General features: G+C 43.0%; 1 protein-coding gene across 1 annotated transcript in view; it reads right to left on the bottom strand.

The window, feature by feature from the left end:
- slc6a6b (solute carrier family 6 member 6b) overlaps positions 1-15,272 on the bottom strand; it is a 34,439-nt gene that overhangs the window by 7,429 nt on the left and 11,738 nt on the right. Inside the window, exons 3-11 of the mRNA XM_031861263.1 lie at positions 15,075-15,209; positions 10,076-10,164; positions 8,951-9,105; positions 8,050-8,182; positions 6,638-6,772; positions 6,244-6,347; positions 6,018-6,142; positions 3,109-3,221; positions 1,878-2,015 (exon numbers count right to left, since the gene is read on the bottom strand). Coding sequence (XP_031717123.1) covers positions 1,878-2,015; positions 3,109-3,221; positions 6,018-6,142; positions 6,244-6,347; positions 6,638-6,772; positions 8,050-8,182; positions 8,951-9,105; positions 10,076-10,164; positions 15,075-15,209 — 1,127 coding nt within the window. The remainder of the gene's footprint in view (positions 1-1,877; positions 2,016-3,108; positions 3,222-6,017; positions 6,143-6,243; positions 6,348-6,637; positions 6,773-8,049; positions 8,183-8,950; positions 9,106-10,075; positions 10,165-15,074; positions 15,210-15,272) is intronic.

Here is a 15,272-nt window from a genome sequence, read left to right as displayed (position 1 = left end):
TGTGTGTGTGTGTGTGTGTGTGTGTGTGTGTGTGTCCAGTGTGAAATCTGTTTTAACAATCATGGGAATCCTAAACTTGAACCAGGCCACGGCAGCCATAAAAAGATGTAGTCATGGGAACAGCAGAGGGAGAGCGAGGGAGGGAGGGAGGGATGGAGGGAAATAGAGTGACAGTGAGATGTTGCGTGAGACCAGGTTCGAGAGGAAGGAGAGGATGAGGATGGATGAAGAAACGAGGGATGATAGAGGGAGACAGAAGGAGAACGAGGACCGTGAGACTAAGTGGAGGAACTGGAGACACTCGATGGACAGAAACATTTTCCACGATCAGCATTAATTCAAAAGGTCTCTTTTGGCTTTAAAGTAAGTTTTTCACTGGAAAAAAAAGCCTGTAGCTCAGGAGGAGAAGTATCTTACTTTGGGACTCGTCATGTGAACTAACTGGTCTTCATTTAAACGTGTTGCCACATAAACAACCTTCATCTGCATAACAATGCAGAATATGTCGGCAACGAGACAAGACATGGCTGTTGGAAGCCTTCTGGTTTCCGTGTAGTCAGAGTAGTATTGAGGAGGAACACATTGGCAAAGAATCAGATATGACGCAACTGGTCTTATTTTGACAAAGAAAGTGTGATGGATTAATCACGTTGGATCTGGATTCTGGAGTCACAAAACACTCCACTTAGAGACCCAACAGTGCTTTCAGTAAAGGTCAACGTTACTACCGATGAGAAGCTTTACTACCTCTCTTTGCTAAGACGTGTCAGGACAAGCTCATGCGTAACAAATGGCGGGAGAGTTGGTTCCATGTTGTGCAGGTGTGCTGCTCTGCCACAGTGAGCCAGCGTGCACAACACTGGAGCCCTTTATCATCGGGACAGTTACACTTATCCGCAGTGAGAAGGGTCTTTTGGTACGGAGTAGGGATGACGATACATCTCGATGTGTCTGCGTAACTCAAGGGGGAGGACATGTCGTATTAAAGAGTTAGAGAGGATGAACATTGGTGATGCGAAGAGGAAGAAGTTTTGAGAAACAGAAAAGAGAACAAGGTTTTAGAAAAACAAATGAGAGGACATGACAGGAAGGAGAAAGACGTGATGAGAAACAGAGGGAAAACAGACGAGAGACAGAAATAGAAGAGAAGGAAGAGAAGAAAATGGAAAAGCAAAGTCAGGTCTAATGTATCTATTAATAACAGAGGAGGGAAGGAGAGTTCTCATGAATTGACAGTATAAATAGCCCCCCCTCATCTCCCCAGGGACAGACACTAATAGCTGTATGAACTGCTGTTTATAAAATACACTTGTTATTATCAGTATGTGATGTGAGCTTGTTTATACTGTATAAATACTGTGATTGTGAGAATCTAACTTGTCCTCATCTATGAAAAAGCACTCGTACTGTTCAGTATACAGTAGATGTGCACTGAAGCCATGAGGCTGTGTTCTGAAGTTGACGATGTTCCTCCATGTGTTCTGCTCAACGGAGCCTTTGTTAAGCTCCACCCACCTCAAGCTGTCAGCCCAACCATCACTCACTGCACTCCCCATAACTCTGTTCCTCTTTATTCACTGTTACAATCATTAAAGAGCAAGTGTACACATTCAGTATACCTTCAGTAGCTAGCGTAGCATAGAGGTGCTAACTCTAGTAAATGATAGTTCGGGTGAATGTACTCTGCTAATGTTCGCTCCACAGGTTTCTACGTAGAAGCGTTACGTTTCAGAACCTTTTATCTGCTTCAACTCTCCGTGTAACAAGTATCACTATGAAGGCTTTCACACCGGGCCATTGGCCAGTCCGCGTTCGAGGCGCGGGACTTGGTAAAGGGGAAATTACTGCCGCTGATTTTCCTTTAATAGCGTTATTACCTTGGTAACCATGGTGAGTCCAAGCAGGTAGCTGATGCTGCAGATGATAGCGATGAAGATCTCTCTGCGGTAACCCTTCCTTAGGAAGGACGGATACAGATCCACCAGTGATGTGATCTGCCCTTCCACCTCCACAAACTGCAGGCACACAGACACACACAGCGGTGGGATTACAGAAAGACAACAGGATGATAGCACCGGCAGCATGGCCTGCCATCTATACAAACAGCACGCTTTGAATCTATTGGTCAATAAACGCATCACTGATGTTTCATGACAGGATCTACTTCTCTGGTGTCTGAATTTGGTTGACTGAAGCAGCTTTAAATGAATTTACTCCGGGACGGTTGATGAGCATGTGATCATGTTCAGGATGTGTGGGTCGATGGCTGCACGTGAAGAAGTGAGGAATACTTTCTGCTGTTTTCTTTTTTAACGTTGTGACACAAAGTGGAGTGTATGAGTCCAATCGATCCTCAGTTGATCTTCATTGTAATATTTTTCACTGTTTTGATAATCAAATGATCGTTAAAAGTCATTTTTTTAATGCAAAAATGGCAGAAAGTGCTGTTCAGCCTCTCAAATCAGGAGGTGTCCCCGCTCTTCTGTTTCTTATGATATTAAACTGAATGTTGGAACAAACACACATTTAAAGACATCACCTTGGAGTCTCATTATTTTATACATTTCATAGACCAAAACGATTCATCTCTACACTAATCACAGTAATCTTTAACTCAATGAATCGTTGCTATCATGTGTGTTGTTTATTTTGTTAAAAAAGTTTATTGAAAAAAAGAAAATTAGTGTTTTGTTTGCCTTGAAAGTCAAATGCACAGAAACAGAGATTTTCATTTTCCACCAAGAAATAAAATGTACTGCAGGAGGCTTTTTAAACTCCCTTAAAGAGTAAATGGACTGTACTCGTATCGAGCTAGTCTTCCGACCACTTTAACACTACATGTACTACACTGACGGCGGGGGCTACCATGCAAGGGAACCGCCGATCCTCTCATTGAATGACGACCATGCTCCACCACTGAGACACAGTCGCCCCACAGAGTCTGAGCACAGGCTTCTGCCATCGGCCAGTGTTGTGCTTGTGGGAGCCTCAGTAACTTCCGCTTGCGAGTGCCATCAACAGTTCCTCTTAACAGCTATCACTTCCTCTTAACAGCCATCACTTCCTTTGAACAGCCGCAAATGTGTGAGAGTTCGTGTCTCTGCTAACCTGACTGTCGAGGCCAAGCAGCAGCAGCATAATGAAGAAGAGGACTGCCCAGACTGTAGGGAAGGGCATCATGGATACAGCCTTGGGGTAGGCAATGAACGCCAGGCCAGGACCTGCAGAGGAAGGGGGGGGGGGGGGGGGGGGGGGGGGGGGGGAGCAGAGAGGGGGGGGGGGGGGGGAGGCAACATTAGTATCACGATAAGATGATCTGATCTGCCTCCCTGTGGGAAGAAAACGCCCCAAACAATGGAGATGCAAAACCAGATGTGAATGCATGATCAAACCTGGGCTACAATACTGCTAATAGTTGTGTATTTATATGTAGCTAGTTTTTGCGAAAAAATAGGTATTAATAAGTGCGTCACACATCTTTACTTACCTGTTACTTCACTTGGTGTGACACGTCACTATATCGTGATATAATAGAGTATAATATGTGATGTGAATTATTCTGCACCTCTGTGGGAGTAAGTCATGACACCCGTAGGTCATTGTGGACATTCTATGAGATATTGAACCTATGTATGATCGATTCACCTTTCTGGGCGAATGAATGAATGAGTCAACTTCTAGAAAAGGTAAACCAAGTGTAACTTGTTGTTTTTTTAAATATAATTTAGTTTTTAAGTATGTCAACACCTACACCACTCTAGCCATTCTGCATCCCTGACTGAAGAAGGCATGATCCTCTCTACGAGGAATGCAAAATGGCCGTAGCAAAACAGCAGCAGATGCAAACTTGTATGTCAAATAAAAAGCAATGGCTTTTTTTATTTTTGTTTTTGTAGTTAAGAGGTTTAATTTGACGTTGATGCCACTTCACATTGGGAACTGTAAAACAGAAGTTAAGAAACAGGGAAGCAGCCGTAACAGCAACACAGCATTGCAGCTGATGGCAAGATACGGAAATATGTTCAGTTTTTTGTTGCAAAATATGACAAGGCATCCAACCAAACACCGCGTTGACTCGAAAAATAGGACCAACTTCCATTCTCTGAGAGAGGAAATGCTAGCAAGTATATTAAATCATGAAATCCACATCAGACAGTCTGATTAATCACTACTTGACTGTAAAGTACTACATATCGAAGCCTAAATATATCCTTTTCTTTTTGATCTTGGGTCAACAGAAGCCAAAGTCACTATAAGCTCCCGTGCATCAGCATCAAGCAGTCGCAGTTAAGGCAGACCTGCTTGTGATGCACTTTAAGTAATTCTATCCTTATGCTCATTGCACATGTCTAGTTCGTCTGAGATACACTTCTATTCTCTGGTAACCTGTGGAGCATCAACCCACTCGCCAAACACAACGTTGATATTGGATAATTCTGCTAAAGATTCATTCGGCACTGGATGTAAATTGGAGACTACAGAATTGTCCAATATTCGTATCGACTGGGCTGGCAGCATGGACAGTGTTTGAAGTTTTTAATTTGCTTTTGTCAACCTGGATGATCTCGGGGGTAATAGATGAAGACTGGGTCTCACGTAAGCATTTGATGCTAACATCATTGTAATCAGCAAAAATGACAAGTTTGTGTCTAATTTGATGTCAAACAAGATGTCTTCTGTCTTAATATGTCACCTTAACGTAGCAGAAACAAGTACAATCCAGAGAAGAGGAGATTCAAACTTTCCAAACAACAGCTGTCACTTGTGTGTTACCGCCTTTCTTTGAGGGAAATCTTGAGTGTATTTTTAAAGAAAGAGCCGACATTCATCTTTTATCCGCTTTCGAATGTGAAAAACAAGCATTTATGAAATCCTTGTGTGATTATATCGGAAAACTAGGCATGACTTCCAGCTTGAAATAGGCTATTTGTGTCTCCACACAAAGACAACGGTTGCATTTGCAGCCTCATAAAGTATTTATCAATAGACTGTACGCTGTGAGAGATATACTGTAAAGCCATGGACATGATACTGGGTACTTACCCCTTTGTTTTTTAACTGTGATACAGTCTTTCCTAACTGTGCTGACATGTTTAGTAGTTCATGTTAACCATGGGTTTTCGTGGTTTTGGGCCCTAACATGAACTACAAAAAGAGGAAGTTGCTGGTTCGAGAAAAAATTAACTTTTGTAGAAACAACGAAGAATACCACATGCCAATGTGTCACTCCGATAGATAGGAATCACAGCAATGGGGATGTCAGTCAATGATTAGCAACAACATTGGTTTTAAAACGCTGCAGTGCTCCATAATACAGCAGCCATGCCCCTAGTGGACACCAGGAGAACAGCATGATTTTGCTCCAAAGGCCAAACTTGAGAAAATTGTAAAAAATGGAATCAAACATGTTTGTACTATTATTCATTGGGTATTAATGGGGTCTGAGTGTATTTTAACTACAGAGTTTATAATAGACTTATTATAGGAGCTGAGGTTGAACTTCAAAAATTTGAAAAAAAAACAACTCACACCACTGCCAAAATGTATGCCATATGCATGAACACAGCCAAAATGATTGAACAATTCTCCGTTATGAGGCACAAGGGTTAAGCTGGCACACTGTCGCAGCATGCACCGTATCATAATATAGCTAGTTCTAAGTGTAAGATCATCTTTTAACGTCTCTCAATGTCTCCTTCTCTTGAAAACTGAAGTATTTTTCCCAACACCTCTCTATCTGAGCCCTAATACATCCAACTTGCTTTCCTTCGAATGATGCGCTAACAAACTGATCAGATGTTCATATTTGCTCACATACTGCTTTTGTCAAGTAGTGTTTGATTGCGGAAACTTCCATATTCCGATGCCGTCATTTGTAATTAATCAAGGAATCCATTTAATACCAAGTTCAATTCGTTTGGGATTCGTTGCTGTTTTTCTTTGTCATAACTGTTGTTTAATTTGTTAACCAGGAAGCAGCGCCCACCATCACTGCCGCCTTTACAGAACCCTCGTACCTGACTCTGCCACATCAGCAATGTCCACCCCTTGCTCTTGTGCCATGAAGCCCAGGACGGAAAATATTGCGAAGCCAGACACAAAACTGGTACCACTGTTGAGGGCTCCCAGCAGCAAACAGTCCCTATGTCACACATATGTCATGAGGAGGATTTGTTAATGAACACACAAGGACTCCCCTCTCTCCACTACCGCTAAGCCCCTCACTGAAAACTGATGCCTCACCTATAGCAGTTGTATTTGTACTTGTTGTAGCTCCCCAAGGAAGTCATGGCACCCAAACAGATGGCGTAGGAGAAGAAGATCTGGGTGCCGGCGTCAATCCACACCTGTGAAGGAGAGGGACAGAAAGGCTGAGGCCTGCTGCTGAGGGGAAGCACTGGGCATGAGTGATGCATGGGGAGGCTGGAGGTGGGATTTAAACTGCGTGTTTCCATATGATCGTCAAGCTCATTTTAAGTAAAGTTTTTTGAAATTTCGCTAAAAAGGACACGCAAATAAGGCGGTCATTTCTAGTTTCGAGGTAATAAACTCAGCTACAGCATAGTTTGGTCAAACGTTGGCGCTGTAGGCTACACGGAGAAGTTCTTTTTCACTCAGGCAGCACAGGGGCACCTACCTCTGGGTCCTTCAGACGAGCGAGGTCGGGGTACAGGTAGAACGTGATGCCAGCAGAAGCACCCGGCAGTGTCACACCACGAATCAACAGCACAATGAGCATGACAAAGGGGAACGTGGCTGTGATGTAGACCACCTGTGGGAGATCAAAATACAGGAAGACAAGGTCACACATTATGGAAAGACTCGATATCCTGCAGTTTGTATGATTCTACAGGGGAAGGCTATACCTTACTTGAGCTTCATAAATGGTCCATCTTGGCCATGACATGATTGTTCATTTGTTGTTGGTATATTAGCTAATATCTTTGCACTCGTGAGAGGGACTTGTGTTTGATGAGTGTGTGAACTCCTGGCAGCTGCTCTTGGATTATCACAAGCACAGACCACAGGCTGTCCCTTAAATCAATAGCAGTGTATCAGTGTCTGCTGTTGGAGTGCGGTGACCACACTTGGCCTTGCAGCAGTGGCTTTATTACAGGAGTTACAACTTGGAACAACCAGAGAGCATAAATCAGGCCAGACCAATCGATAAATAAGTTAAGGTTCTAAAAACAGCAGTCTGAGAAGGATTGAGCTGCCTCTAGTCTCGGGCGTGTTGTTGTTGTTGTTGAAAAAAGGTCTGATATGTTCCCTTCATGCAGTTATCCAATAGGCTACATCCATCCTGTAATACTGCACAAAGCAATGATTCTCATCAAGCTGTCAAAAGGAGACGTATGCGTACTGAGATGCAGAATTGTAATCCTCAAAAATGTTTCTCTTACATTTAGATTGTTGGTATCAGGAAATAAGGAAAGATTGCAGTAAGGACATGTTTGGGATTTATTTTAAAGTGTGCCCGTTACATAGTTTGTCCAGATAAGAGCACTGACAAATGTGTTTTTACTGTTGAACTTAAACTGTTTTAAAGGAGTCTGAAAGTCAGGTGACACATTTATGTGAGAAAATGCTGCAGATAATGTCCTGTTCTTCCTCATGAGAACCATTGCAACCTAAATGTTGACACAACTAAAACTCCTTTAATTACTCTGATTCCATTTCTGTTTCATTAAACGGAGAAACAATGGATTTAGACACTCAACATTGCAAGCACACACATTTGCTTCCGCCTCAGCCTCACCCAGGCCTTCAGATAAACTTCAGATAAATAATTTCCCTGAACTCAGTGTGAACATAGCCCCTATTGTTGTCTTGGTAAGACTGCAGTTAAAAAAAAAAAAAGAAAGTCATATGAGCGTCACCCTGTCAGGGTTCCCGGCAGTCATTATGAAAGCGGGTAATTCATTCGTGCATTCACTTTAAGTTCAGCAAGTTCAAGAGGAACAAACTCTTGTTCCAGCGCAAAACACAACTAGTCATGATAAAAACATAAATACAGGACAGTACAGGATAACAGAATCATGTGTTTACCTTGCCAGTGGTCTTCACTCCCTTCCAGATGCAGAAGAAGCAGATGACCCAGACGAGCAGCAGACACAGAGCCAGGTCCCATTTGACAGGACCTATATCCTCTATGCCATTGGAGATACCCAGCACGTTATGTCTGCAGCATGAAAAGGAAAGCTCTGTTAGTGTGTGGGTCCATCTGTACAACTCAGTCACAGCACTATGATCTCAGCGATTTCAAATGAATCAAGAGGGTGTATCACACACGAGGGAAAGTCTTTATGAGGGTAATGAACAAATAACTGATGTTTGAACTACTTCCTGTGTCCTATGGAGAGATAAACGGGTTTTCTTTGGCACTACCTAAGAACCCTTTAGTCTTTGACGGTTATTCCAAATGTGTCCAGGTCGCTTTATAGTCACTCTGACTACCAGCCAATCAGATCAAAGCGAAACAAAGCCTCTGAATTAAAGTTCCTTAATGTCTGCCCTGAAAAGCCTCGATGAATTAAAGTAAACTGGGGCCGCAACTAACAACAGGAAAGCTACCTCCCGAACATACGGCAAAATCGTGTTACTTAAAAACACGTCCGCCGCTACCATCTTCGAGTCCGTACAAGAGACGAGAGAGAGTAGAGAGGAGTGTTACACCCGGCCTCCAAATGCTCATTGTGTGGTAGAAGTATTCCTTTAACTATAGTCTGACTCATGGATGTAGACTGTGGGTATAACTTGCCATTGGCTGCGTATCTCAAGCGACACCCCCCACCCCCTTCTGTCATCTACACTATCTATTTGGAGAGGGCACCATCACTGCATCCTGTGCTTAGTACCACCCGAGACAGTTGTGATTCATTTAAAGAAATACAATCGAGCCAGAGCGTTTTGTTCCTCTATACCAGAATGATTCTCTTATGTAACTCACTCCCAGAACTCGGTGACGGGGGAGGTGAAGTTGGACAAGTTGGTGGCGTTGGCAGCCAGCCAGAGGGATTTGTTCTTGCGGTAGGTGTCCTCGATGCAGCGATCGGTGTTCCAGGGCTGATTGCACTTGGCCCAGGGCAGCTCCGGCTGAAAACACTGGAACCAGTAAAGAAGAAGCAGAAGTTATGATGGAGGACGGCTTTGGGACATTAACATAAGCACTGCTCTTTGCTTCAAGTTTGCCGGAATTTTCCAATTGGTCTCTTTCAATACTACATTACATGTTGTTGTTTTACAACACAGATATTACATGTTCATGATGTCTACTTTGCTCTGTTCCCTCACAAATGCAACATCATAAACCATTCTGCTATAGGCAGACTGAGCAGATATCTGTTTTAACCTATTATACACACATGCACTTTTTCTGAGCGAGCCAAGATGAGCTGTGAAGTTATTGATTTGAATTCTGTATGCTTTGACCCGATACACAAACACACACCTACACATACATTATGTACGCTCACACGCTACCTTTTTCAAGAGAGAGAGAGAGAGAGAGAGAGAGAGAGAGCGAGAGAGAGAGAGAGAGAGAGAGAGACACCCTTGATCTTCTTACTACTGCATACTGGGTATTTTGGACAGTGGATGGGCCAACTTTGAACAGATAACCTCTTGCAAAGACTGGGTCATTGTATTTGCTTTTGAAGCAAATGTGAAACTGATGTTTTATTGGACTTCATTTATTTTTCCAAAAAAAGGAGAGCTTGCTAAAGAACGATGTATTCCTTAAATGACAGTGCTACATTCTTCAGTGGATCAAAAGACGATGACGGGTTTAATTCAATCATCACTCTTGCGATCAATGATGCAACCTCTGCCAGCAAATAGCTTTTATATGAACCAACTTCACCTTACATTGTGTTCATCGGCTGGTGGGAAATTATGATTTACCTTTTCTCAGCTATGCATGACCCTTATACTACAACACTGACGTTCCTGCTAGCCAGTACGTAGAGGGTCAGAATGTCCTCATAAAATCCTTTATTTATGATGGAAATGAAAGAGCTTCACTTTATTGCCATCAGAGTTTTTAGTTTTTTTTCAAATGTCTTCCCACACCTACCTGGAACAGGTAGTAGAGGCCCCAAGCCAGGATGACAATGTAGTAGATATTCAGCAGGGACACGATCACAATGGAGGCGTAACCAATACCTGGAGAGAGGAGAGAGGGCAAAGTGACGACACATGAAGACATCAACAGTCCAGCGAGATGGCAACTAAAGGTCCAAATATGACGAACAGATAGCATTCATTTATAAGTAAATAATGTCCGAAACTACTGCGTCACGTCTGTATTCCTCTGCCAACCAATCATGATGTAGTTTAACATCCATGTGTGTCCAACATGTCATCACTGATATTTCTTTGGTCCCCAAGTGAAGGACTGATGAACGCGTTTGTTTGTACATTTTCCTTGAGAAACTGGCAGGATGATGCTTCTGCCTCCTCTGTGATGCTGTTCAAACCCCACAGAGCTGTATTATATCATCTACTGCACCTCAGACTACATTACATGGAGATGCGTTTGAAAAGATGTAAATCTGATGCAATAGTACAGCCATCAAAAAGAAGGTTTACGAAATATAGAATGAGAAAAACTCAAAAGTCAGTTTTATCTTCGAGTGCATTGGGCCTACTCAAGGTCGACAGCAATATGTTTTTAATTATTTAACCTTCAATGGTGTTACCCTGCTCTTAAATGTTGTTTGACGCGTCGGATCACACAGGAACAAGGATGTGTGTGTGTGTGTGTGCTCCTACTACACAAGCATAGAAAGAGAAGAAAATGGGAGCAGGTGTAGGAGTTGGGATTTGGGTCAAGATCTGAACATGGATTAGGTTTTAGGTAAGAGGTTAAGTAATGATTGTGGTCGTATAAGTATATTAGTGTGTGTGTGTGTGTGTGTGTATCAGTCAGCACACACCGCCGACAGAGGCCACTCATCCAAATTAATGTCCTTCAACGTCATTGGCCATCTGTGTGTGTGTGTGTGAGTGTGTGTGTAAGAGTGCTTACGCCTGGTCTTTATGAACTATCTGCATGAATTCTAGTGTGTGTGTGTGTGTGTGCGTGAATGTGTGAACTATTTGACCATCGCATCATGTCCTTTCAATCACTCCACTAATTAGCAGCTGCCACGAATCTACATCTTTAAATACACACACACACACACACACACACACTTGCTCGGATCACATGGAACAGTGCTGATCAAACAAACAGATGCGTCCTCCTCCATGATGTCATTTCTCGTGCTCGTCCGCTGACCTCGGCTGACCTCGCTCGCTCTGTTTACATCCACGCCCGATCCTTTTTCAACGCACATGAGCGGCGTGAAGAAACGCATCGTTTCACTTCCCAGGTGACGACAGTACCTTCGGAGGATCGAGACCGAGGGAATAACCATCAGTAATATTTAGTGGCAGCGTGATAAAACTATGTTGCGATGGCAAATCTTTCATTTGTGTCATTAACCTTTGAAATAACCACTCGTACTAACGGATCCGTTCTTATGCGGCTTGTACGAGTGATTTAGGAGAACTTGCCGCATAAGTCTATTTTCTCAAATTTTTTATTTTCTCTGAGGTACGAACACAATTTACGAAGGGTACCGGTCGCAAGAGTCACGAGCGATTGGTCTGCTGTTGCTCACGCCTACGTTTTCCACTAATGGATTGTTCATAAATTAAACTTCATAACGATGTTATCCTCGTTGACTCTGCAATTCAAATTATTGGCTAATATGATTCTCAATATATTCAAACAGTATCAAATATATAGATTGGCAATTGATGCTATTGTATAAAACTATAATATCAGTTTGGACATCTTAAATTATTTGAAGCCCCTCCCATTTCCGTTATTGATGGCGAGACGTTTCTTTCATACGGAACCATTTCTTCTGTATTTCAGTGACTCAGCACTCGTTATTTGTCCCCGTGACTCGGCTTTAGTAGGTCTCTTAATTCTGCTGCTAGCGCCATTAAAACAAATAAAGACTTTCCTTCTTGGGATCTCCAAAAGCAGGACTTCAATGTAGGACATGTGGGGCAGGGCACACAGCCTTATACGGTATTCATGGGTTTTAAATTGCAATTCTCATAAACACACAGGTGGCCTTCATCATGTTTACGCTGGTCATTTTCACAAGTATTTAAAGTTAAGAGCCTGTGTTGAATCTGACGTTTCATACTCGTACGAGCGCGACTTACAAAAACAATGTACAAGAAAGTTAGGATAATAATATGAAAATGTTCTTCCATGAGGTCCAATGTCATGAATATGCAGATATTAAATCAACTAGGCAATCAGTACCACACTTGTTTTGAATGGAAACCCCCAAAAAACAGAACTGACCTTCGTGGTACATTTCGATCACATCCATGAAGCACGACTAGGTGAAGGCCAAGACCCACATTATGATCGGTGAGCCAATTATGAATAATGGCGATTGGATCAAGTTTGACTGAGTCTGTTCCAGTTCAGATGATGAAATGGTGTGAGACCTGTCACACAGTGTGAGGTGTTGACGGAGTCTGTCTCAGTCCCTTGTTAGAATTCCTCTATTTGCCTGAATACCAGATAACATCAAGCGGTGGTCGTATTTTATTCCAGGACTCTACTTTCACGTATTCACTAATCTAATACCAACAACAAAAAATACATGATGAAATAATTGTGAAAATAAAGCAACGGTGAAGTGCAATGAGCTTTGATTGAGAGAGAGTAGCAGTTATTTTATAATCCACTTCATCAGCTTTCCATTCACCGTCTTATCCAAATTTGTTCTCCGTGTGAAGACGAACTGTGTTTATGATTAATGTTTCTGTTTTATCAAGAACGTGACTTTAGGCCATTGCCATGCGACACGACTCTTATTATAGTCTACCTGTGTGTTCTTAGTCATTCAATATGTGCTCCGCTCCTGCACTGAACACGAGTGTGTTGATGGAAACGGTTGTGATGTGTGTGGGGTATCTGGTCTCTGTTGGTGTCGATCATCTTTAATCCCGTTCCCGGCTTCAGGCTGACACCTGATAATTAGACTGAATTCTGTTTTCTCTGGATTACTGAGTCGTGACTTTGTGTTCGTGTTGCGTTATCCTGGTTCACTTTGGGGTTGTTTTCAGTAGTGACCCGTGTACAGTACCCGTCCTGTGTCTACCACTTCTGTCTGCACATAGGAACGATGAACGTTTTACATGTCGATAACAACAAAAAATAAATCGATTTGAGAGTTGATATTTCTGCGGGTAGAATTATTATTAATTAACTATCTGGCTGCACTGATCTCATCGGCGCTTCTGTTCGGAGTGGATCTGGATGGACGGGCTAAGCTCCGATTGTTGCTCTCGGTGGTTTTTTCAATGAGCACAACACGAGACGTGGGCAGCAATTCAGATGTCTGGAACCACATGTCTCCTTTCTCTTTCTCTCATTTCACATCAAACCCATAATGCTTCATTAGCACGACATTTATATTTACAAAATCATGTTTACAAGAAAGGTCTAGAAGGGGCTCTCTATTTTCTATCTCCTCTATCTACCGTGTCTCTACCATCTCTCTCTGTTCTTGCTTTAATCCTTCTGATTTTCCATTCCCTTCATTCTATCTCCCCTTCTCCGCCTCTCTCTGTTTGTCTTCCCTTCATTCTGCCTCCATTTTTTCCATGGCCTCCCTTCCTTCCTTTCTTTCTCCCTCTCTCCACCTTTTTCCTCGTCTTCATCAATCCATCTCATGCCTCCTCTGGCTGATCTGCTTCTTTTCTTCCCCCCCCCCTCTCTCTCTTCACCTCTCTGATGTGTTGCCGCGCTGTTGCCGTAGCAACGTGTGATTTGGGACACTCTGTACACCATCTCGGGCGTGTGTGTGTGTGTGCGAGACGGCGGGGGGGATAATGTGTCTGAAAGGAAGAAAGTGAGTGTGAAAGCGAGAACAGCGGCACGAGTAAATAATTAAATGGAGATAATGAGACGGTTACGCCGATAAAATGACTGAACTAAATGTACAAACCTGAGGTAAGATCAGAGAGGATGTTTATGTACGTTTGCACAAACAGAAAACCGACTGAGAGCAGATGATACGATGATGAATGCGTTAACCTTAATCAGCTGGCAGCGGACAGGAGGAGAGAGGGAGGTGAGAAGAACTGACGAGGGGAATGAACAAGGAGGGAAGGAAAGGAAGGCAGGAAGTATGACGGAAGAAGTGAAAGAGAAATAGAGGTGCGTCTGGGCAACACACACAAAAAACAAAAAAAACACGATTCACTCCGATGCCAGAAGTAAAATCATGAAATACATCTCGGAACTCTAAAGCGTGCTTTCTCAGGAGAGAGGAGGTTTTCACCGGAGAGCGAGGTGAGAGCCGGGGAAGGTTGGCGCTGAATAGAGGCCTCAGTGTGTCGGTGTACCAGTGCAGTGCCTGGTTGCCTGGTAACGGTTGCAGGGTAAAGTCTCAGCGCTCTGATTGGAGGAGAGTCTGGTGTGACTCAGCCTTATGTTGCACAGCCATTCCTCTGTGAAAAACAACAGAGGTCTGGAAAAATGTAAGCCCAGTAGTTGGGCAGGAAACGGCTGCTGATACCGGGCCGCGTGCTCATCAGTCGTTAAGTGAGACGCTGTGGGGGCGGGGCAGTGGGCGGAGCTATAAGTGGAGCTGACTAAAAACGTACCACAATTGGTTTAATCTATTAAATGTTTTTTTGCAGTGAAAAGCATATACCAGCCTGTAATATGTATGTAATACAGTGTGTATTCAGGCTGTTCTCACACACTTCGTAGCTGAGAAGTAATGCACTATAATTCATAAATAAACCATGTAATACATTTGTATGGGACCCACGTAAGTCGGTGTAGGGAGGAGGTGGGGTACAAAAGTGGGTTACAAAATCACCAGATTTTAACCCAGTAGACCATTGTTCATGTCCCGTGTGAAATCAAAAGTCACTGTTTACTCATTTGTGACGTAGCTGCTGTACTAAAGTAACCGAAACCGTCACTATGTTTGCCAAAAATGTAATGCTATACCAACAATCGATTCATATCACTGGGGACATACCTGTAAAGATGGGGCAGAGCTTCTCCCAGCAGGTGATGCCACCCTCAGAGGTGAACTGACCCAGGGAAACCTCCAGGAAGAAGACCGGCAGACCTCCGCCAAACAGGAAAATGAAGTAGGGGATGAGGAATGCACCTGGGTGGAGTGAAAACAGTCATTTTAAATGTGAAAAAAAGCAGATAAGCAAATCAACCCAAT

This window comes from Anarrhichthys ocellatus, unplaced genomic scaffold (genome assembly GCF_004355925.1).
Source record: "Anarrhichthys ocellatus isolate YVR2014 unplaced genomic scaffold, GSC_Weel_1.0 scaffold1, whole genome shotgun sequence".
NCBI lineage: Eukaryota > Metazoa > Chordata > Actinopteri > Perciformes > Anarhichadidae > Anarrhichthys > Anarrhichthys ocellatus.
This window is presented reverse-complemented; position numbering and strand designations above follow the sequence as displayed.